The sequence below is a fragment of the Culex quinquefasciatus genome, chromosome 3 (genome assembly GCF_015732765.1).
Source record: "Culex quinquefasciatus strain JHB chromosome 3, VPISU_Cqui_1.0_pri_paternal, whole genome shotgun sequence".
Taxonomy (NCBI): Eukaryota; Metazoa; Arthropoda; class Insecta; order Diptera; family Culicidae; genus Culex; species Culex quinquefasciatus.
In genome coordinates, this window is record NC_051863.1 from 82,766,865 (window position 1) to 82,789,410 (window position 22,546).

General features: G+C 37.9%; 2 protein-coding genes across 2 annotated transcripts; both read left to right on the top strand.

The window, feature by feature from the left end:
• The first annotated feature begins 516 nt into the window (after positions 1–516).
• Positions 517–9,650, top strand: LOC6033989 (monocarboxylate transporter 3). Its single transcript, XM_001844325.2, has 6 exons — positions 517–1,375; positions 6,939–7,202; positions 7,266–8,613; positions 8,686–8,865; positions 8,933–9,058; positions 9,124–9,650. Exons 2-6 carry the CDS (start codon positions 6,939–6,941, stop codon positions 9,273–9,275), a joined length of 2,070 nt encoding a protein of 689 aa, XP_001844377.2. The 5' UTR covers positions 517–1,375; the 3' UTR covers positions 9,276–9,650.
• Positions 9,651–11,899: 2,249 nt separating this feature from the next.
• Positions 11,900–19,537, top strand: LOC6033990 (major facilitator superfamily domain-containing protein 6). Its single transcript, XM_038263463.1, is given in 11 exon segments — positions 11,900–12,490; positions 12,557–12,820; positions 15,630–15,863; positions 15,920–16,055; positions 16,115–16,322; positions 16,325–16,449; positions 16,525–17,013; positions 17,094–17,190; positions 17,249–17,332; positions 17,394–17,602; positions 17,667–19,537. Coding segments are annotated over 11 exon segments (2,214 nt in total). The 5' UTR covers positions 11,900–12,344; the 3' UTR covers positions 17,889–19,537.
• Positions 19,538–22,546: the final 3,009 nt, after the last annotated feature.

Here is a 22,546-nt window from a genome sequence, read left to right on the forward strand (position 1 = left end):
ATTCACTACAAATATAATCATGAAATTTTGGTTAACATAGCGGTTTATATTTCTGTGGAAAAGGCGTAATAATGTGATATTAAACAAATTTTATTAATTCTCAGCTATCGTCTAAAATGTATCACAATTCCTTAAAAGACATTGGTTTGAATTTACAGGATGCCAAAAAACTGTTTAAATATATATAAGAAAAATGGCTTTAGGAACCCCATTATTAATTTACTTCTCGATGCGCTATACACAGAGAGAAAATCAATAACAAGTTTGCAACAAAAACAGTTGCGCAACCAAATTTTTACTTACTTTGAAGAAATGCAATGAAATATTCCCGCCAGCTGAACCGTCACGACCGTTATCAGCCGTAACGAAAATCTTATCAACCTTCCAACTCCGGTCTTGGACGCGTGTTTTTTTCACTGTGCCTTCGGGTTTCCGATCGTGGTTTCTTCGTGGCACTGTGGATGTGTTGTTGCGCGATGTTGAACATATTTTTCGAAACTTATTTTTAGAATATTCGTCCGTACGAACCCGTCGGAGCTCAGTTATGCTTTGATAGTCGCCCAGGAACGTCGTTCGTTCGGTGGTGTCGTGGGCTCGTTTTTAGTTTTGGACCTCGCGCGCGCATTTCTTAGTCAGTTTAACTTTTTTTTTACCTTTTATTGACTTTACTACTTCTTTCGGCGAAGCAGACCAAAAACGACGACGAGGACGCCGGTTCCTATTGGAACAGCTTTTACGAATTTTGGCTGTTGTGAAATTTCGGGTTAGAGGTGTGTGCTATCTTGTAGTGGTTTTTTTTTCGTTGTTTTTTGAGTGTGCGTTTATTTTATCTACACGTTGTGCGAGTTGCGTTTCCTCGCGATAGTGAATGGAAGAGAACATTTAAAGTTGCTTCGAGTTAATGAGATTCCCGAGCTTGCCAAGTGCAACCGAGGGTGTTTCGTTTTAACGTGCACTCATGATCATTCTGTGCTGTGCGCCAAAAAAGAATCGGAAATTAAGTGAATGGATTAGGTGGCTTTAGCGGAGTGCTTTGCGCAACACGTTTTGGAGCTTGTAAATTAGCATATTTTTTGCCTCAGTGCTCGAACAACCTTCGAAACGACGGGCGCAGTATTAAAAAAGCGTGTCGGAACTAAGTGACGTGTGAAAGTTCCAGCGAAAAAAAATACGCGCCAGATCAAAATCGTCATCGTCATCGTCATCAAAGGCGCCGGCTCAGCCACATGTGCGCCTAATACGCACAACTCAAAAGCTCCATTCACAAAAAATACACCCTTCAAAACCATCAATTGGATAATCCGATTCAGAGAGCACAGCTTGGCCACACACTGGTTGACACCGGGTTTCGGTGGAAGCGTAAAGAGACTGAAAGGTAATTTATGCATGGAATTATACTAACGCTTGTTTGCCAACACACATTTTCTCTGTTCACTCCTTCGTTGGGTGGATTTCTTTCACTCGTCTTTTGCCCACGCACTTGACTTCGGACACGAGACTCAACCCAACACCAGTTCCGAGGTTAGACTTGGCACTAATTCGGCAATAATGGCCTCTTTTGGGAAAGCAATAAAGTGATAAATCAGAAAATTTGAACCTTTCACAATTTGGTTTAGTTTAGTTGGCTCTATCATTTTCGTGATGTGCCGCTCGGTCCGGTAGTAATAGAATTAAACCCTCGCACGCTCTTTGGCCAGTCTGTATTATAGGGCAATTGAAGATCAGTGGGGATCAATTAATCGTTTAATTTGTGTGCAGCAGTGAGAACCTGCTAACAGGGCAAGTGATTGGTTAAACAGAATTGTTAGTTAAAATTGAGATCTAAATGCAATTTGAAGCTTAGGGACCATCCATAAACCACGTGGACACTTTTTTGGGACTATGTTACCCCCCCCCCCCTCGTGGACAATTGTCCATACAAAAATAAACTTTTTTGTATGGATCGTGGACAATCGCCATGCCCCCCCCCCCTAAAGTGTCCACGTGGTTTATGGATGGTCCCTTATTTGTTTTGTGTAATCCCTTGGAAATATGTTATTCTGATTTCGACGTAAAACAAACATAAGAAGAAAGCAGAAAGGCAAAACTGTTTTTTTTTGTTTTAAATAAAAATTCCGGATTGTTCAATAGCTTCTACCAAACATTTTTAATAACATTGCATTTTTTCATAACTGAGCAGATCTTTGAAAAAATGTAGTTTTTTTTATATTTTACATTCTTTCAAACATAAGCCACTCTCTCAAAATTGTTAAGGGTTTAAATGAATAATTTTTTTGATTTTAGCATTTTATTAAACATCATCGGATAAAAAAATGCATTGTAAATTCGTCAGAATTTGTTTTATTTTTTTAGGTTTGTTTTATTAATAAGTTGAATTTTAAATAAGGCCGTGCAAATATTTTTTAATGTTTTCAATAATCAGGGGATAAACTTTTTTTTAAATTAAGAATTTTAATGGAAACAGAAGTCCAATCAGCTGGAAACAATCTAAAATTATTTTTTTCTGCATCAACACCTAAACTCTAAAGCTCAAGAAAAAGGGGAATTTCCATACAAATTCCCCCTTTTTCTAGAGCTTGGTAGTTTAGGTGTCAATAATCAATTGTGATTGAAAAACAATTCGACAGGTGTCTTTTGCTTTTTAAAACATGTTTTCATTCAAATTGAAAACTGCGAGTCGTAATTTAAATTTTTAAACTTTTTTTAAATTTAAAGTAGGTAGAGTTTTTAACTCTTCGAAACATTAAATCCTTCTTTTTATTTGATCTTTTGATCTCGCTCTCGCAGTATACGCAGAAAAAAATATTCCTGTAAATTTACATTATTAATCATGTACCAAAAGGTATCATGATAAATGATGTATATTCCCATTAGATTCATTGGAAATTTACATCAGTTTTGAAAATTTACATTTGTTTTGGAAATTCACATTAGTTCAAATCAATTAATTCTGATTGGCTAATGGGAATGAGAAGCTCGACTTGGATTGCAATAGGAAAAGCCCTACGTTTTATTTTAAAACTATTGAAGCAGGCAGCAAAAGGAAATTCTGATTTTAAAAAGTTGTTTAACAGGTAGGCGATGCTTTCTCGTCGACGACCAAGTGGAATAACGCTGAAAAAAAAAAAACACACACACACACACACACACACACACACACACACACACACACACACACACACACACACACACACACACACACACACACACACACACACACACACACACACACACACACACACACACACACACACACACACACACACACACACACACACACACACACACACACACACACACACACACACACACACACACACACACACACACACACACACACACACACACACACACACACACACACACACACACACACACACACACACACACACACGCGCGCGCAACACACACACTAAACGGCTGAAAACTTCAAAATTTTTAAACTAAGCGCATTTCAAAATTCGAAAGTATCTTAAAGCAGCAACATGAATTTAGACCAGATTTTCAATAAATGTGAATTGGAGATTTTTTTTGGGCTTTCATTTTTTAAAGGATCTTAATGGATGAAAATGAACATTTTCTTTAGGTTTGACCATTTGACCAAATGGAATGCTTCACCCTTCATTTTGTTGGGTCCAAACGACATCCCTAACAAAGGAGTATGCTATGTTCGTGGACTCGCCCTTACATAGATATTATTTATGTAACTGAAATTTCCTAAAAAATTGCCAATCTCTTAAAATCTTGGTTGTAAGTTGCGGACTCACAAATGTTAAAAGACAGAAGATAATATGTAATAGCTGTGTTTCGTCTTTCTTACGATATCCCAGCAAGTGTACAAAACATTTATATCTCGGTTTAGTTTTTTGTCTTTTTTATATAATTTATTAGAGAGAATCACGGACTCAAAGGTTAATCAATTCACGAAATTTGCCCACTGACGTTAGATTGGCCATGCAGTCGATCAAATCTAGGGTCAGCGCAGTTTGGTTCAACTGATTTACCATATTTTTTGTTTTGTTCTTTGGTTTAGTGATATACGCTGATCAACATGCAAGCTTAAAAATATTCGAAACAAATCCGGAAGGATTTCCAAGGGTGACGCACCGTCGTGACTCCCCTGCGGTCGGTCCATTAAAGTTACGCTTCCGTCATTAGAAATCACTTTGAATTGTCGTTTCGAGCTTTTATTTTGCATTCCATTATGTTTCAAGGATTTCGTGCGATTTGCAGTTTGAAGAATTTTTTGTGCAAAAGATGTCAAATCTACGTCAGAACAATTTGAATACATAAATCTAATGTTGCCTTGATAAGTGAACAAATAAACATCTCTCCTTCGCTCGCACGTGTGCCTTCTGTTTGTTTAATAATTTGTGCCCAGAGTTGGGGCCTTAAAACGGGTGTATAATTGAAAGATACAATTTTGGGAGCGTGTATTTGTTTATCTTTCCGTTTATCAGCAGCACTGCAATCCTATCAGAGGCAAGTGCGATAAGATTGGGTTGGCCCAAAATTGTTCTGGGGGTACGGTAAACCCGTCAAAAAGTTGGATATGTGACGCAGCGGCTGACCACACCGGCGCCCATCAAACCAACATACAGTCACCGTACGACGCGCCACGGCATGACCGAAAAAATCTCGGGCACGTGAGAGTTGTTTCGTCGCTTCAGCAGCGCACAAACAACATCAGCGGTCAACAAAACAACGGAGGTGGTTTCAATTCTACCGAAACGGCGAGCCGTGAGTCGTTCATTTTGGCGGCAGGTTGGTCACTTTTCCGGCCACTACTCGAATACAACACAACATAACGCAATGAGCGACGTTCGTTTCACTTCCCACATCCTTCATCCTTGATTGGTTATATTAAGAATCGGCTTGTTAAAAAATTTCGATTGCCTTGAGAACAAGTTGCCTTTTTTGCTGTGCTAAAAAGAAATAAATCCGGTCGACATCGTTTGCAGACGACAATTTCTTACTTTTGAAAGTGTCCTTTATACTGCATTTGATAGCTGATTTATAAGGTATACAATTAAAACGCAATAAACAACTAATTTAACGCATTGATGGGCGCGTTAATATTTTTTGTGAGCATTCGCAGACTTGTTCCGGTGTGCGTACTGAGCCAAATCCCAAAAATAAGCATGTGCACTATTTTTTAAATCGAAAGTTTACACTCTTAGTTAAGAAGTATCCAAAGTTTTAAGTATCTACAAGTAGTTTCGAAAGTGCAAAATCGAAAATGTGATTACAATTTTTTCCAGCAAAAATGGTTCTTGCTTCCCAATTTCATTTGAATCCTATGAAAGTATAAGTTCAATTGATGAGTACGAACAAAACAGAGCTATGGAGTCGGGTTTATTTTCAATCGACTCCGAATCCGGCTTCTAGAGGTGCAGGTGCAAAGTTGTTGAGAATTAGCGGACTCCGCCCTTTGTAGTTTTGGCGAATCTGACTCGAACTTTAGCATCTAAGAATTTGAAGACTCTGATTCTGACTCCGGGTCCTCAAAATGGCCCTACTCAAGCTACGCTATACCATGCGTCTCCATTACCCTGAGAATAAACTGGAATGGTTTTATTGTTTGTAGGGCAAATTAAAAACGAAATAATTTTTACTGAGTTGTTGCAGTCTAAATTTCAACACAACAATAACTAGGTTTTACATAAAATATTACTTCAAAAATCGTTAAAGGGTTTCAAATTCCATCATCGCTGGCTCCTACAACCCTTTGAATATCTACACTTGATGGTCAAAGCGAACATTCTTTCAGTATCGAACCTTTCTTCAATAACAAGCGTTATTATTACTCGTCAAAACGGAAAAAAATCATTTGACGTCATGACCCGAGAAGAACAGCCACACAATCTGATGATACAGCAATAAGCTGTTTACACTGGAGTTACAAAATCAACCAACCAAGATTAAGTCTGAAAAGTTTCATGCGTGTGCCAACGAAACAGAACACAATAACCGTAAGCCTCGATTGATATGATGCATTTTGAATTCCTACAGAATATAAACCTAACCCTACAATGTAAGTATTGAAAGAAACGTTAAATCGCATGCTATTGCCAAAACACGCTAAATTCAAATCATGTTTGTCTAGTGCAAACTCCCCATTACGGTAACGAGCTCGTACATTAAACCCAATCGTTTGGCCTTGACTTTCAGACGTGGCCGGCTTTACCGGCAGTTTTTTTTTTTTCTATATTAGCCTCTTGTAATTCAATGCAGACGGTGGCTTAAGAAATTACATAAGACTACACAGGTGATTATCCGCTATTGAAAACAATGAATGTCAAAATATAAGAAAGAGTTCCAGGAGTGCAATTTTTTGGGAGAAATCCATCAACAAATTTTTCAATTAAAATTATAAAAATATTTCTTTATAAAAAAATATGTTTAATGATTTCTGATCAGGTCCAAATTTTAACATAAACCTGGGTTAGAACCCGACTGTTTTTCGGAAAAAAACCAAAAATTATTCGCTCAGTACCGATCAAGTTGCTGGAATTCTCAACTCGGTACCACATTTTTTTGTCCTTCTTCAGTAAAAATGGTACAATTCATTAAAAATAGAATTATTGTCATTTTGGCTAAGTATCTATCTTGATATATATTGCTTAATAGGCCAAATTTTTACAAGATCTACGAATTATTTCATAGATTAGTATCAACAGACTAACTGTACTCCCCGTAAAGGCTTTAAAATTGCTCTTGCATAGAAAGTCCATTATCGTGTAACATTTAAAATTTTGCCAACCATATATGTACCGCTTCTTGGAAACGAAATTAGCAAGCATGTAATGATGAAATAGTTAAACACGCCGCCAAAGGCGCAAATGTGTTGGGTTGACAAGCTTCTTTTATCTCCAAATTCAGGTGGCATTGTCGGTTACGCTATTCTGATCACACACACCCATTCCTTCACCTTGCAGATGGCTCCACAAAACGCGATAGAGATGTCCACGAAGCAGCCGGACGGGGAGAATGGCACCAAAAAGGTACAGAATGGCGATAACAAACAGGCCAAGAATGCGGAACCACCGACGACCTCTGTTGTCGTTCCTCCGGACGGAGGCTGGGGATGGCTAGTGATGATAGCATCTTTTCTGTGCAATACCGTGGTTGATGGTATCGTGTTCAGCGCCGGAATGTTCCAAGATCCCATCCGGTTAGATTTTGGCGTTGGTAAAGCAGAGGTAGGTTATAGATTAATAGGGGTATGAGTTTGAGTTTAATACGATTTAATTTTTATTTTCCAGGTTGCATTGGTTAGTTCTCTTCTAAGTGGTTTTTACTTGCTGACTGGACCTTTCGTTAGCGCATTGGCGAATCGTTGGGGATTTCGTCCGGTAACCATTATCGGTGCCGTTATCGCATCCATTGGATTTGTTCTGTCGTATTATGCACAAAGTCTGGGTTTCCTGTATGTTACCTATGGTGTCATCGGTGGAATAGGATTCTGTTTTATCTATGTTCCGTCCGTAATCACTGTGGGATATTACTTTGAGAAGTGGCGCGCATTGGCAACCGGAATTGCTCTCTGTGGATCGGGTGTTGGTACTTTTGTGTTTGCTCCGTTGAGTTCGATGTTGATCGCTCAATTCGGCTGGAGAGGAGCTCTTCTGGTGCAAGCTGCCATTATTTTGCTGTGTGCTCTATTTGGTTGCATATTCAGACCTATTCAGCCAATCACCGTTACGTTGACTAAGGATGAAGATACTCCGGCTGAAAAGGGATCACTTTTGGGAGATGGACTTCCTGTCGTCTACACCAGACCGTTGCCAGAAGGACGTTTTGCCTACTCAGTGCCAAACAGCTCTCACAACACGTGGATGGGTGCGAGTCCAAACACGCAATATCCAACAGCTGCTGAAGTATTCCGAGGCAGTGGTCACAATCTCGAGCGTAGACCATCGAACCAATCAGGGTTACTTACTCACGAAAATATTCAAACCACTACCAAAAAATTGGAACAACTGTCCAAAATTCAGAAGCGTCTGGCTGGCCAGATGACACCGGAAGACACCATCCACGCTCCTCGGTTCCCAATTCCTCACCACGAGCTCAACACTGTCGGAGAGGCAGAAGAAGAAGAAACCGAAAATGGAACTCTGCTCACCGGAGAACAGAAAACGACTCTAGTTGTTCCAACTTCTGCACCAGGCGCAAGACAGCGAAGTCACACAGTATCTGGCCGAAGGCCAAATGAAGCTGGATCGCGGCAAGGTAGCCGACGTGGTACTCTGACAGACGGCACACGGCCAATGTATCGAGATGACATCTTCTTCACCGGATCCCTCGTTCGTATTCCACAGTACCAGTCGACTACGTCCCTGGGCTATCACATGTCTGTTACCCGACTACCAACTCACACCGATGTCGAGGAAGCCGAGGATCAGTCATGCAAAATCTGCCCGGAAGCCGTGCGACGCACGCTGGCCACCATGTTGGACATGACCCTGCTAAAGTCACCCTCGTTTATGCTGCTGGCAGTGAGTGGTTTCTTCACGATGATGGGCTTTTTCGTTCCGTTTATGTACATCTCCCAGCGGGCCACCTCCGGAGGAATGGACTCAAACGTAGCTCTTTATATTGTCTCTGCTATTGGTAAGCCTAATTTGAAATGTTGCAATTATTCAAGGATCAAATATTTATCCTAACATTTTTTCACGATTCCAGGTATTTCCAACACAATTGCTAGGATCGTTTGTGGCTTCCTGAGTTCTTTCAAAAGTGTTAACGCGCTTCATCTCAACAACGTGGCCATCACCATGGGTGGACTTGCCACGATGGCGAGTGGTCTTTACATCACCGAAGCATACCAATTCACGTATGCGGCCATATTTGGACTTGCCATTGGTAAGTTTAATAATTGTTGTAAGTTTGAAAAGTTTCAAAAAATCACAACCCCACTTTTATTTTTCAGCATGCTTCTCGGCACTGCGTTCAATTCTTGTTGTTGACTTGATGGGTCTGGAGAAACTAACAAATGCATTCGGTATTCTATGTCTGTTCCAAGGACTGGCGGCAGCTATTGGTGCGCCAATTGCAGGTAATGTGTTAACCATACATTCGATACCCCAAGTATCAACTAAACTTCATCCCACATTCCCTTAGGATTTTTCACCGACCTCACGGGAAGCTACGATGTGTCGTTTTACATCAGCGGAGCTCTCATCACCATTTCAGCGGTTCTGTGCTACCCATTGAACATGGTCAACAAGTGGGAAAAGAAACGTGCCACGAATAAAAAAGTCGTCCCAGCGTAGAGCGTTGTCTGTACACCGAAAAGACAACCAATGAGTGTCCGAAGTACTTACTGAACATGCAAGCCCAAGACGCATGGGAAAATACTGTTGAGTTCCATACTAAACATTGATTAAGATTGAAAACCTCAGTGCCTTAGCATAAATGTTGGAAAACTTCCTTAAAACAATATACTAAGAACCCACTTGAAATGTGAGTAGACTGTCGTATAGATTAGAATATAATTCGAATCAATATTTTTAAGCAGGGAAACTGCCGTTCTGCTCATGATTGTCCCATGTACATAAGAAACTTCCCGCATTACGGGATTGCTACGTGTAAAATGGCAGTGAATGAATCGAAAATCTGTTACGATAAATGAAATGGCTCAGATGAAATTATTCATTGATTATTCATTTTATTATGTGGAGCCTTTTGAAATGACATCCCCTTTAAGTATTTCAAGCATAAAACTTCTTTGTACAAGAAAACACTTCAAATTATAAAAAAAACTAATTCGTACTTAATTCGGAAAGTTCATTTTTTTAACACTGATTGATTTTTTTAATTATCTTTAATATATAATCCATTAATACATCATGATTTAAACAAAAGCATTGCAAGATGTATTCTTAATGCGTATAATTTGGCCTGTTGCTTGAGAAATAAAATAAAAAAGAATCTTGAGCAATAATAATCAATGATGATTTCAACTGAGAACACCATGCTGTGCGGTGCTATTTTATGTGCAAATTTAGAAGTGCATTTTATACAACGGCTTTCTTGAAACATTGTTACGGCAAAATCAAAATATTAAAATGAGATTTCGTAATACCAAACAAGTGCTTTTCGCTTTCGTTACAAACATTACACTTTTATGGTCTACGTATTACAATCAAGTTTTAGTTTTGAATATGCAATAGTTTTGCATACATGCATTAGTTCGCTAAACAAAATAGAACCTCATTTTAATAAATCGATGCCTCTTTGCTCTCTAATGCTAACTAGGTAGTAATCCCAGCAAACATAGTAGAAGAGAGCACAGAGGCATCGAAATATTACCTATTTTTTTTTTTTAATTTGATTCAATCAGTTGTAGGGGTCATTCCATCCCAAGCTGACTCGTTATCGCATTTTCTAATCGAGCTCAAACTATGTAAGGCTGACTATCAAAACATTCAAGAATTCAGATTTTCATCCAAACCTCAATTTTTAAACATTGGAACCATACATTCTAGATTACTTTTTTTTTTTTCAAAACAACCTAAGCGCCATGAGTTCACTATGTAGATGTGCATAGGACCTTTTGAAAATTTATGCGAGAATTGTAAAAGTTAAATCCAGGAAACAATTATTTTTAAATATTAGTTTCGCGATAACCGCAAAATTGCCATGCATTAAGAGGTAAGATTGTAAAAAAGATACAACAAAACTAAACATGAAAATAAATTCAAGGATCATGCAAAAACCATATGTTCTCCAAATCCAAAAATTTTAAACTCCGCAGACAGCGACACAGCAGTTTTTGCCGTTTTATATGGGACCATTCATAATCCACGTGAACACTTCAAGGGGTGGGGGGGGGGGCACGTGCCACGTGGTTTATGAATGGTCACTATTCAATAAAAGGTCCTATAAGATATGGAATTTCCTATGTTTATAGGATATTTTGCATAAAACCTCTAAAAATTAACAATGTTTTCAAAATTGAACAAGAGTTCCAACACACCCTCAAATAATACATGATTCACAATGTTTTTGGAAGTTATTTTGTAGAACTACCATAATCACAATTGTTAACTTTTGTTCCTGGGAAAGCATTTGTATTGGCACCTTTACTAAAACTTATTTACAACTAAATGATATTTTTTTCAAACGTCTTCACACCAATCGATTCAGTTTGCTGCAATTTGTTTGTAACTAAATTATTATCTTTGTACAACTGTGCAATTTGTTTGATTTCATTATAATTATCATCATGTTAAGAGTCTAAGTTATAGTTAATAGATCCTTAAGATGCAAAACGGACAGTTTGCCATATACCATTCCTAATCTGACACCTGGTACATATTTTTGGATTTCAACTATGTAGATAAAAATTACACATACACACAACATATTCGAAGGCAACACCATATGCAATCAAGCTTTTGTTCGATTGTAAAACGAATACTGAATTGCTCGCATATTTGACTGAACGAGATTTGAAGACACCTTTTTGATTATGTTTATTGCTAAGTTACTCGCCAGATAAAACCCAGCAGATGTAGTGTTTAGTGCTAAGCTAATATAATAATGAAATAAATTCTGTTTTATAAGTAAATACGTTTAAGCGTTTTAATCAAAAAGAAAATCCGTATCCTGGTTTTGCAACGACTGATGATATTTAATCTTTTGGGGACCCGGCGAGCAGTCTTGTCAAAAAAGAAAAACAATATTTTGCCTATTTCACCGACATTTTGGCCTTAAAATTAATGTAATTTCTTTAGATTTTCCGTTTAACCAGCGTCTCAATAAACTGTTCACCCCAAATAACAGTTTAAAAATCCGTCACCACGACAGTACTGGCTGTCAAAGCCAAGAACGTGCTCGACGGTCATGCGCAATGCAAACGATATATTTCGCAGGATTTATCGATCAGGGAAAGCTTTTCAAGTATTGTGCTTATTGATCCTGTACCTTTTGTGCTTAGTGAAATTCACTTTTTCAAGCTGCTACAAATATCTCATTTGTTATAAGATTACACCATTTAAAAAGTTATTTTGGGTCGAAAAAGCTTTGAGAAGAGTTTGGGATTCGATACGCGTTGCAGAACATTACAAAAGAGTGTCAGATTATTGGAAAAGAACCTAAACCAAGAACAAAAACCTAATCTGCATATGTTATGTCACTGGTTCTAGTGAAATGAAAAGTGATTTTCCATCGAAACTCGTACTCACAATTTGTTTAAATAATGTACTAGCGATGAGACCAAGGTTGTAAAAAATCTCCAAAAACTAACAACGGCTGTTGAGTACTCAGTGGTGAACAAGGTTCCTAAAATCATCTGTTAGTGAAACGAAGCTGCAAATTATTGATTGCTCAGCCTAAAAATGCAGCCATTCTCAAATAACGATTACGGTGGGAATGAATATGGCAATTATAATCAACAACAACAACAAAACATTCCAATGCAACCTCAAGGGGTCGCCAGGCCAATGGTGGACCCGGAAGCAATGGGAGAGGTTGATCCTAATCTGTACGTAAAATTATTTAAAAATAAGCGGACTAGCACACATCACATTGCTCTTTACATCCTCTTCAGCTACCCACAAGCAAAGGAAGCGACGCACAAGATTCGAGGAAAGTCCGATATTTTGGAGATGCTGTGCGGATCCGTGGACCAGGAGCTGCTTCCCGTGAAAACCTTTTACTTTTTCTTCTATGCTGCGTTCGGGTCACTTTTTCCACTGATGGGAGTTTACTTCAAGCAAATGGGCATGAATCCTGGCCAGTGCGGACTACTCATCGGAACCAGACCGTTTGTGGAGTTTTTGTCCGCACCTTTCTGGGGTAGCTACGCCGATCGGTAAGTAAAATAAACATAAGGGGAAATGTACAATTTCGCTAGTAAGGCTCAAAGTTATGATTGGAAAAGAAACTTCTTATTTAAAAAAAAAACACCTTGTAGTCCCTCTTTCATTCACATCGATCAACAAAGATTGACCCGTCACTAGGCTAAATTCCAAATTTGAGCTCATTCTGACCACGGGAACCCTTCCCTTTAAGTCCTTGAAGTTTGAAGTAAATCTTAAAAATGTATAGAAAAAAGCAATTGTTTCAGTTTTTACCTTGGAAGGCGCACTAACTATCCAATTCTTATCAATTTTCGGAACTAAAATCTTCATAAAATTTGGAAAAACTTTCCCGAAGGCACCATATTTTTAGTATTGTTTGCTTAAAAGTTATAAGCTTCCAAAAATGACAATTTCCTTGCAACTATTATTATTAAACTCACGTGCTTGTATGGCAATACTCCTGTAATATTACCCCTTTGAGCCGGCCTGCCCAAAAATGGTCACCTTCGGAAGCTAATAACTATTTAGCAACAAATCTTAAAAATATGATGTCTTCGGGAAAGTTTTTCTAAATTTTCCCATGTAGCCCGGATTTGGACCACCCTAGTGTGTTTGTGTAAATTTATGTGACCAAAATTGATACTGTCATCTGGGGTGAATCGAGACTACAGTCTGAATAGGGACAGCAGTGTTTAGAGCACTTAATGGTTTAAAATTTGGAAATGGATGTACACATTTTGTTGGTCTGAGTCTGTTCTATCCGAAACCAACCAGAAAAATCTAAATATTGTGCTCTAACATGGTTAAAACTGCTGTCCCAATTCGCCCCATGTGTCCCAATTCGCCCCAGTTGACGGTACTTAGTTTTACTTGCACTTATTGAACCGATTTTAGTCGAAACGGTTTCATTGAACTCGGTTTGAAGTCCCATAAATGAGTTAATGAAACACCTCTGCAACGGACTTATCCAATCCTACATTCATGTTCAGAGACATATTTTTCAAATGGCATATAAGGCCGTTGCAAATATTTTTCAAAGTTTATGTCCCTCGGCTCTGACCAAAGTCGAGGAGAGGGGGGTCAAAAAAATATAAAAATTGAAATTACAAGCCTAGGTTTCAACATTTGGATGAAAAAAGCGTTTTAAAATGATTTTTACAGGCGTACAGTTGCTTTCCAATCATTAGTTTTAAAAACATCGAGGTATTGACGGATTTTTTTTTCCTCAAAATAAACTTTCAAACGAGTTCAAACATGTTAAATATGATTATAAACGCGGGAAAATGCATTTTAACTGGTTTTCAGTTGGTTAAACTTTAATTTTCATTAAAATTCTGAAGTTTTTTGAAAAAATATTGTTTTGCCCCCTGATTTTTCAGGCTATCTTTAAAGGGGAGGCGGCATAAACTTTGAAAAATATTTGCAACGGCCAAAGTAACTATGTAACAAAAATAAAAATAAACCTACTGTTGAAGTGACATTGGGGTGGAATGAGATATGTCCAAAATGATTTGCTCGGTTTCAAAACATTTTCCAAAATTTAGACAATTGAAACCTCATTTATCTAATCAAACTTAAATCGCACTGACACTGACTTATTTAGTCAAAACAGTAACTGGAGACTGTACAACTTTGGGTATAACTTTGCTGAAAATGAAGTTCCTACAACAAAAACAAATTCTATTAATTTTACAACTGTTAAATTGAGGTAGTTCTGCTCGAAAGTTATGCCCAAAAACATCTTTTAAAAATCTAGAGTTGTTTTTAACAGGTCCTATAAACATATGAAACATAAAAGCTTATATGACAGGCGTGCCCAACCTCCGACCCGCGGCCCGGATCCGACCCGTGAAGACCCCTGAAAAAGGTTCAATAACTGGCTCCTGAGACCCTTGATGAAAATTATTATTTTTATTTAATGCAATGAAATTTGTACCATATTGTTAATTTTACTAAGAATAAAATGTTCATGAGGTTAGTCCGGGGCCAACGTTTCTTTCCCTGTCCGACGGAAGGCGTGATCAGACAAACTCGTCTCAAAATTTGCCACCGGGACCTTCTGGGATCAAACCCAGACCGACTGGGTGAGAGGTAATCACGCCTACCCCTACACCACGGCCCGGGCTTATATACCGGCTAAAATACCTAAGTATTGGCGAAAATTTATTTTTTTGCAAAAAAAAAGTTTTTGCGGTGCTATACATTGGAATTTCATAAAAATTCAAAATTCTTTTAATCTGGTCCAAACATGCTAAATATGAATATAAATGCAGACCAATGCGTTTTAAATTGTTTTAAGTTGATTTGACTTCTATTTTCATTAAAATTTTGAAGATTTTAGAAAAAATATTTTTTGCCCCCTGATTTTTCTGACCAATTTTGAAGGGGGAGGGGAACATAAACTTTGAAAAATATTTGCAACGGCCTTATTACCATTAAGAATTATCTAAAATTCAAAACATTGCAAATTCAAAGCTATTAAATAAAAAAACTTTAAATAAAATTTGTACCAGCCAGTTTCCATGATTTTTTTTTATATTTTCGTCACTAAAAATAATAATTGAGAATGGTTCGGCCAGCCACTGCTTCCGGAAAACCAAAGATAGCCCGCAGGGCCAAAAGGTTGGGCACCCCTATTATATGACCTTTTAAAAAAACTCTAGAAATATTTTTAAAGCTACTTATGATTTACCGTCATCAGGGGTGAGATTGGGTCATACAAAAATGCTTTAATTTGTATGACAATGTAATTGTAATGGCAATGGTCACATTTTTTAAGTTCTGTTCAACTGTGATTGCAACCGTTTTTTTTTCCGCCAGCTGTAAAAAGGGAAAAATGCTGCTTCTCGCTTCGTTGGCCGCTTGGATTATCTTTACGTTGCCTCTGGGATTCATCCAACCGCCGGCAACCAGCTGCATCGAGCGAAAGAACGCAACCGACTTTGAGCTTCGTACGCCTCAAGTTCCACGAATACTGAAGCGTTCGATCGACGAACGCATGCTGGAGGAGGCTTCGTTTGGAAAGTATACCGAGCCGGAGGACCATTTTTCGAGGTGGGAATTTTGGTGTTCTCGAATGTGGATAAATTAAAACTTTGATTTATGTTCAGAGTGGAAAGAGCGGCCCGACCAATCGCTGCAGCCGGACAATCCCCGTTGGGTGTGAGCTATGCTAATAACTTTAATGAGAAATTGCACAGTGACTGGGTGTCTCCACTATTTTCGTCTATTGTGTACAGAACTGCTGTAAGATAGGGATATTCATAAACTTAAATTGAATTTACTAATCTTTTTTTTAATTTTAGGATATTCAAAAAGCATTTTTCTTACTCTTGTTGCTCGTTATTATCGGCGAATTCTTCAGTGCTCCAGCAATTACACTTGCTGATTCGGCAGTAATTACGATTCTTGGAGAGGATGCCGATCGATACGGGCATCAAAGAATGTTCGGTTCGTTGGGATGGGGCTTGGCGATGTTCTTCGTGGGTATAGCTCTAGATCATTCAACGGCTTTCCTGATCACCCTTGCGGTCCGGAAAAACAAGAGAAAAATTATTCCATTTGCTTTGCCACATTTTCCGTTTTGATGGGTGCTGCCCTAATCTCTGCAACTCAAATTAATTTTAAATATGATTTTTCGGTAAGTTATTTGTATAGACCATTTATTGATTGATTTTATTGATGGTCCGAATTTATCCTAACACGTTTCATACAGGAACCTCAAGAACCTCAGACAGAAAAGGTTACCACAGAGCCTACTCATGAAGAGCAAATGCAAAATCAGTTGGCCGAACAGTTGCAGCTTCCCGCATTGGCTGCTTCCAGTGGCATGGCCAGCGCGGCTCCTCCACCGCAAGCTCTGGGAGCACAAGTGCGTATACTGCTGTTGTAAATCCTTGAAAACTTTAACCCTTATGATTATTTTGCTTCACAGACTAAAATGTTCGCTCAAACAACACGTGAAATGCCCGAGTGGGTCACCGTCTTAAGGCAATTCAAGGATCTCAAATGCGTCTCATTTCTGTTTGTGGCCTGGTTTATGGGATTCGGTATTGGACTCATCTTTACGTTTTTGTTCTGGCACCTTCAAGACTACGGTGGATCCCCAACCCTGTTTGGCGTTGCTTCCGTCATTAATCACATTTCGGAAATTTTTGCGTATTTCTTCAGCTTCCGTTTGATCACCCAAATTGGCCACGTGAAGGTAAGAGGCGCTTACATTTTCTGGTATATTATACAGATTTCATGATAATTTAAACTTAATTTATTTTTATTTTCAAACAGGTTCTTTGCCTTGGCTTGGTTGGAAATATTCTGAGATTTTTGTACATTTCCTATCTGAAAAATCCATGGTGGGTTCTTCCATTTGAGTTTATGCAAGGTAAATTGCTTTGTTATAAAATGAAAAGAAGGTGCATTATTTGTTTTCTAAATTTTAGGCATTACCCACGCTGCAGTTTGGGCTGCCTGTTGCTCTTACATTGCTCACAATACGCCCCAACATTTAAGAGCTTCGGCCCAAGGTATTGAGTTCACAAAGGTTCTATAAATTCTTCCTTTATAACATATATATTTTTTCAACAGGAGTGCTCCAAGGACTGCATCACGGACTCGGAAGAGGTTGTGGAGCTGTAATTGGTGGAATGTTTGTCAACTACTTCGGAACAACGGCCACCTTCCGTGGTTACGGTGTAATTTGTATTTTTGTACTTGCCGCATTTGTGTTCATCAACTTCTATCGAAAAGAGCAAGGTTTCATCTCGGAAATACCAACCACTGAAGATCCTCACCAGGTATGTTTTGGGCACAAGTTTCAATTGAAGTGATTAAAGCTGAAATTTTGGTTAATATTTGAAGGTGGCTGAAGAAATGGCACACTTGGCTCCTCACGGAGTTCCTAGCAATCCAATTCCACGAGCTTTGTCCAGTACGCGACTAAATGAGATTGGCAACCAGAATGCTGACAATGGATACGGAACTTATCAAACTACCGGAGGAGCACTAGATGTTCCTGGCGGAGCTCCGCGCAATCCTTTCGCTGCACCACAAAATAACAGCTACGGAGGCAATCAGTACTAAACACAATGTTTTAGTATTTCACGTTGTAGGCTAGGGTTAGAAATTACGGCTCATAGTATTCATCGACCATTTTCATAAAAGAGCGTAACCGAAACTGTTTGCAAGATGTGCTCCCCTGTATGGTATCTGGAATCATTATTGATAACACTCAATGTGTCTCAGGTGTTACCGTCATTGAAAAGTAAATCTTATGTTTTACCAACATAAAAATGATGATGCATTTCAATCAAAGCCAAAAATTTGTATGATTGCAGTTTAGTTTCTAAACATTACCCTTAACATGCATTTTGTCAAGTCGAGTTTCTCTAAACTTTCTGTAACAAGAGAGAAAATCAACATGCTGGAATCGTAAATTATCACACCAAAATCAACGGTAAAAAACAACATCCAAATCATTCAGTTGTTAAACACACCCACCTAATCATTCTAGGTCACTACAATTTATCTTCTAAACTTTTCTTCAATGATGTGTTATTCTTGTAGTATATAAAACAAATTAGCACGCATAATAACAATCTAGCTTTTAAGGTATACAAATAAACTACTAATAGTTCAAACATTAAAACTACTCAGAACTAAGTCTAGTCTTACCTGTTATTGATCTATAACTAAATACTCTGTTTCTAAATTGTGTTATCACAAGGACGGTAATGTTTTGTTAAAGGACTTAACGATTGGCACAAACATTCACGTTATGAGTTAGACTGTATTAGAAAAATGATTGTTATTGTTGTTTTACAAGTTATTTAAATGACACCTCTACTGTAAGCTTCAGAATGCAATCAAATATGTATCTGTTAAGAATCAAACAAATTCATCTATCTATAATTTTCTACTTTAACCCAACTACTTCAGTGACATTTGCACATTGCCTTTTCATGATTTAGCTCAGAAACCCCTCCCAATTAACTTGCACATACGCTTTCAACCACTTGCACAACGAATTAAGTCGTCCATCCTGATTTAGGAAAGTTATTATTTTAACAATGAATATTCAAACGCATTACTAGGGTATACAAATTGCGTGGCAGCAAAAGCTTTATTAAAACGAGTCGTATAGCATATCAGTTTTCACTACAAATTTTAATATAATGTAGCATCAGAGTATTGGAGTATTTAATGAAACGATAGAAAATTACTATTTACCATATTTACAAATATGCAAACTGTTTCTAACTAAATTCAATGAAATCTGCCGAAAATATCCGAAAATAACCTAGCTTCTACCAACATTTGCACGATTTGTATCCTTCAATGAATGTTTTCATAAAATTCGTTTATAAAAAATAAAATCCAGGATGGAAACTTCGAATAAAATGATAACAAATTGCATGCAGTGTATTGTCCTTAATTGTATAACTGACTGAATAAAATCCGATGCTTCGAGCATCACCATCAATGATATGTATTTACAGTTGAATCAAGAAATGGAAAAGTATTGATGTTAAACGAAATCGTAAAAAATGACAAGTATTAAAAAAGCATTATAAATAACCATTACCAGGAATGAAATGATGTACAGCACTGAAATGAATGTAACACTTAACATAATTCACAATATTATAAACATACAAATGAAAAGCACTTCTAAATTGTAATACATCTAAAAGCGAAATTCGTTAAAAGAAATAAATAATAAAATGTAAGAATATGCGGTGTATTATTTCAACTATCACCAACCACTACTGTTCAAATCCAAATAACCTTGATCGATTTCTCAAACTTCACATTAAATGTAATTTTGAATGTAATTCAGTACAAACTTAGCAGTATGACATAAATACCCACAATCGAGCTACTTAAACCTAACTTGATTAATCTAAAACTAATCTAATCTTTTTGTTATTTCGAGGAACAACGCGCTTTAATGAATACACAAAAACTACACAACGCAATGCAAAAAAAAACTCACACGTTTTGGTTGTCCCGAAATATGGTTGAATTTGGTTCGGCCAGAATCCACTGTAATATTTAACAACAATAATTATAATATGACACATTCTCCGAGCTAGTTTACCAGCGGAAAAATGTTAAAACTTGATTTAATGGCGAAATAGATGTTTTGATTGGATTCGGTATAGTTTAAGGCTTGTAATACCTACTTTTACAAACATTCCAACATTTATAACCCTGACTTTTGACGTAAGTGAAGTATAAACTGCAATAAACCGAAATATCGTATTTTCAAGCACCGGAAACCCGAAATATCTCTGGTGCTCAGGAACCATTTTTCCAAAGCTGATCATATCCTGAAAATAGGATAAATTTACCGTCTAATGCAACTGGGTAGATCAAACTTGGTAAATTTTTCACAAAGATACAGCAGTGAGAATTTCCGAACTGAAGTTGAACAACCTTTTCGTAAAAGTCTGCGTTGCAACGTCACGAAATGTACCTACAGCGGCTGCTAAAAAGTAGCTTTACTTTTTTTGTTCAAAAACCAATGATTGCATCCGATTTAGCGTTAAAAACATAAAAAGTCTAGTTTATTATGTTGATTATCAGAGAAGAATCACAACCTTTTCCAAAAAATATTGAAGGAACTAAATTCTCCACCGTTGCAACCGTGCGGCCAGTGGCCGTTGTAACGTCACGCTGCATATTCGCTCGTAGAACAGCAACCGAAACGTTAATTACTTAGCCCAATATTGATTCTTATGGCAAATTTAATTTCCAAGTCACAGTAAAAAACTGGAAAAAGAAACGTCAATCCGTTGTAACGTCATGGCAAAATGTGTCATATTTAAACAGTGGACGTGCATGAAAGTGTGACGAAACGGGCTTAGATAACTCTACACCCAAAGGAAATATATAGCTCAAAATCTGCATCAGTGGATTTGCTACAGAAAATGTTACATTTTATAACAGTTTTTGCAGCAAGCTCATAGCTCAATCACAGTCTGTGGTTCAATTTTGCCCGCGTGTGAACATGTCAGCGATCTGCAGTTCTCACCAACACATATAATGCTGGCGCGACCCCGAGCAACACTCCAGAGAGAACATTATGTTCGCGCTCTGCCCCTCTCAATTCATCAATCGTCCATAGGGACGTGGCGTTACATCGTGCTGCCATCTGGTTTTTTTAAGTGCAAGAGTGGAAAAGTGCTGAGTCATCGTCTAAAAATAGACGGCGTCCTATCTCGCCCAGCAAAATGAAGTCGATAAAGTAGTCGGTTTCGATGAGAAAAAGTGGAAAATGTGGTCTAAAAATAGCGACGCCATCCCCCTATGGCGCGGTGGTAGCGTGTCGGCTCAGCAACCTAGAAGTTGATGGTTCAATCCTCGTTCTGTCAAGAATTTTTTTCTGCAATACAATGAATCAGCCGTCGGTAATGTCGAAAATTGTCGGTAACGGGCAAAAATGTCATACCCCTATAACGCAAAAAATACATGAGGACAGATTTCATGCAAATTCTGATATCGAGAAATTAAAAGTGAGAGTGTGTGCGTGCAACATGGAGTTAAACTTTTCAAAGTGCCATGGTAATCTTCACAGCAACTTCACAGAAGGTTTAACTCCATGTTGCACACACTCTCTCTTTTAATTTCTCGATACTTTCATGCCGCCATGTATTGTCCGTTTCTTTCAAAGGTACACGCCGCGCGGCATTTCATAATGTGCCATAAACATTGCTGCCAGCGATTTTCTGCACTTTTCGAGCAATAAAAAACATACCTGGCAGCAATGGCAAGCGATTCGAAGAAGAAGATAAACAAAAACAAAACGCGCAGTATGGGATTTGACAGAGCGCATTTGCCGAAAGTGCGGCGCGTCGTTTCGAGGCTGGTATGCCACGTGTCTTTTTCGGGAATACGGGCAATATCACAATCATGAGACCGCCGGTTGGGTGTACGCACGTAGAATGATCTATGGTATTGAATCGTCAACATCAGTTTGACAACTGGAATCCGAATAGACGAATCTAGAGAGCCTGGGGAGAACGGACATCTTAAAATACTGAAACTGGCACCACTGCATGCACATCAGTCAAAATTGATTGCAGCACTGTAATTGTCAAAGCACCTGCGTGACTCTTTTCAGCAGTCAATTGAACCAAAACAAATTGAGTTTAAACATAGTTTATGGTATGGTGTAAATCTAAAATGAGACGCTGCGATTGCAAAAAATAAAATAAAAATCGCACGAAGTTATTAGCGCCCGAAACAGACCATTTTTGCGCGGCATTAAAACGCAACGACATAATGGGTTTGCGAATCAGCCAAAGAAAACTTGAAAATATTCAACAAAAATTAAATTGAAAAAGATAATTTAAATTGTTTTGTTTTCAATTTGTGTTTTGCACTTTTTCGAATAAAATATAAATCACCCAAATTACAATACTTCCCATCGATTGAACGCCAACTGAAATTTCTTTTGCTCGATTGGTACCTCCGTTTGACAGTTCTGGTGCTTCGATTGGTACTTTTGTTTTGAGATGGCCGTTCTCTATAAGCTCCAGGCTCTCTAGACGAATCCAGTTTGAAATGGCCGCTAGGTGACCAATGGTTAGAAATGACAGCATCCATGTATTTGAATGATTTGAATATGGAAGCTCAGGAAAACTCAATTTTTAAGCAATAAAATGATCATTTATGATAAAAGTATTGATTGATTAGGTGTACAAAATGTGTCTAGAATGTTATTAAAATAAAAATTG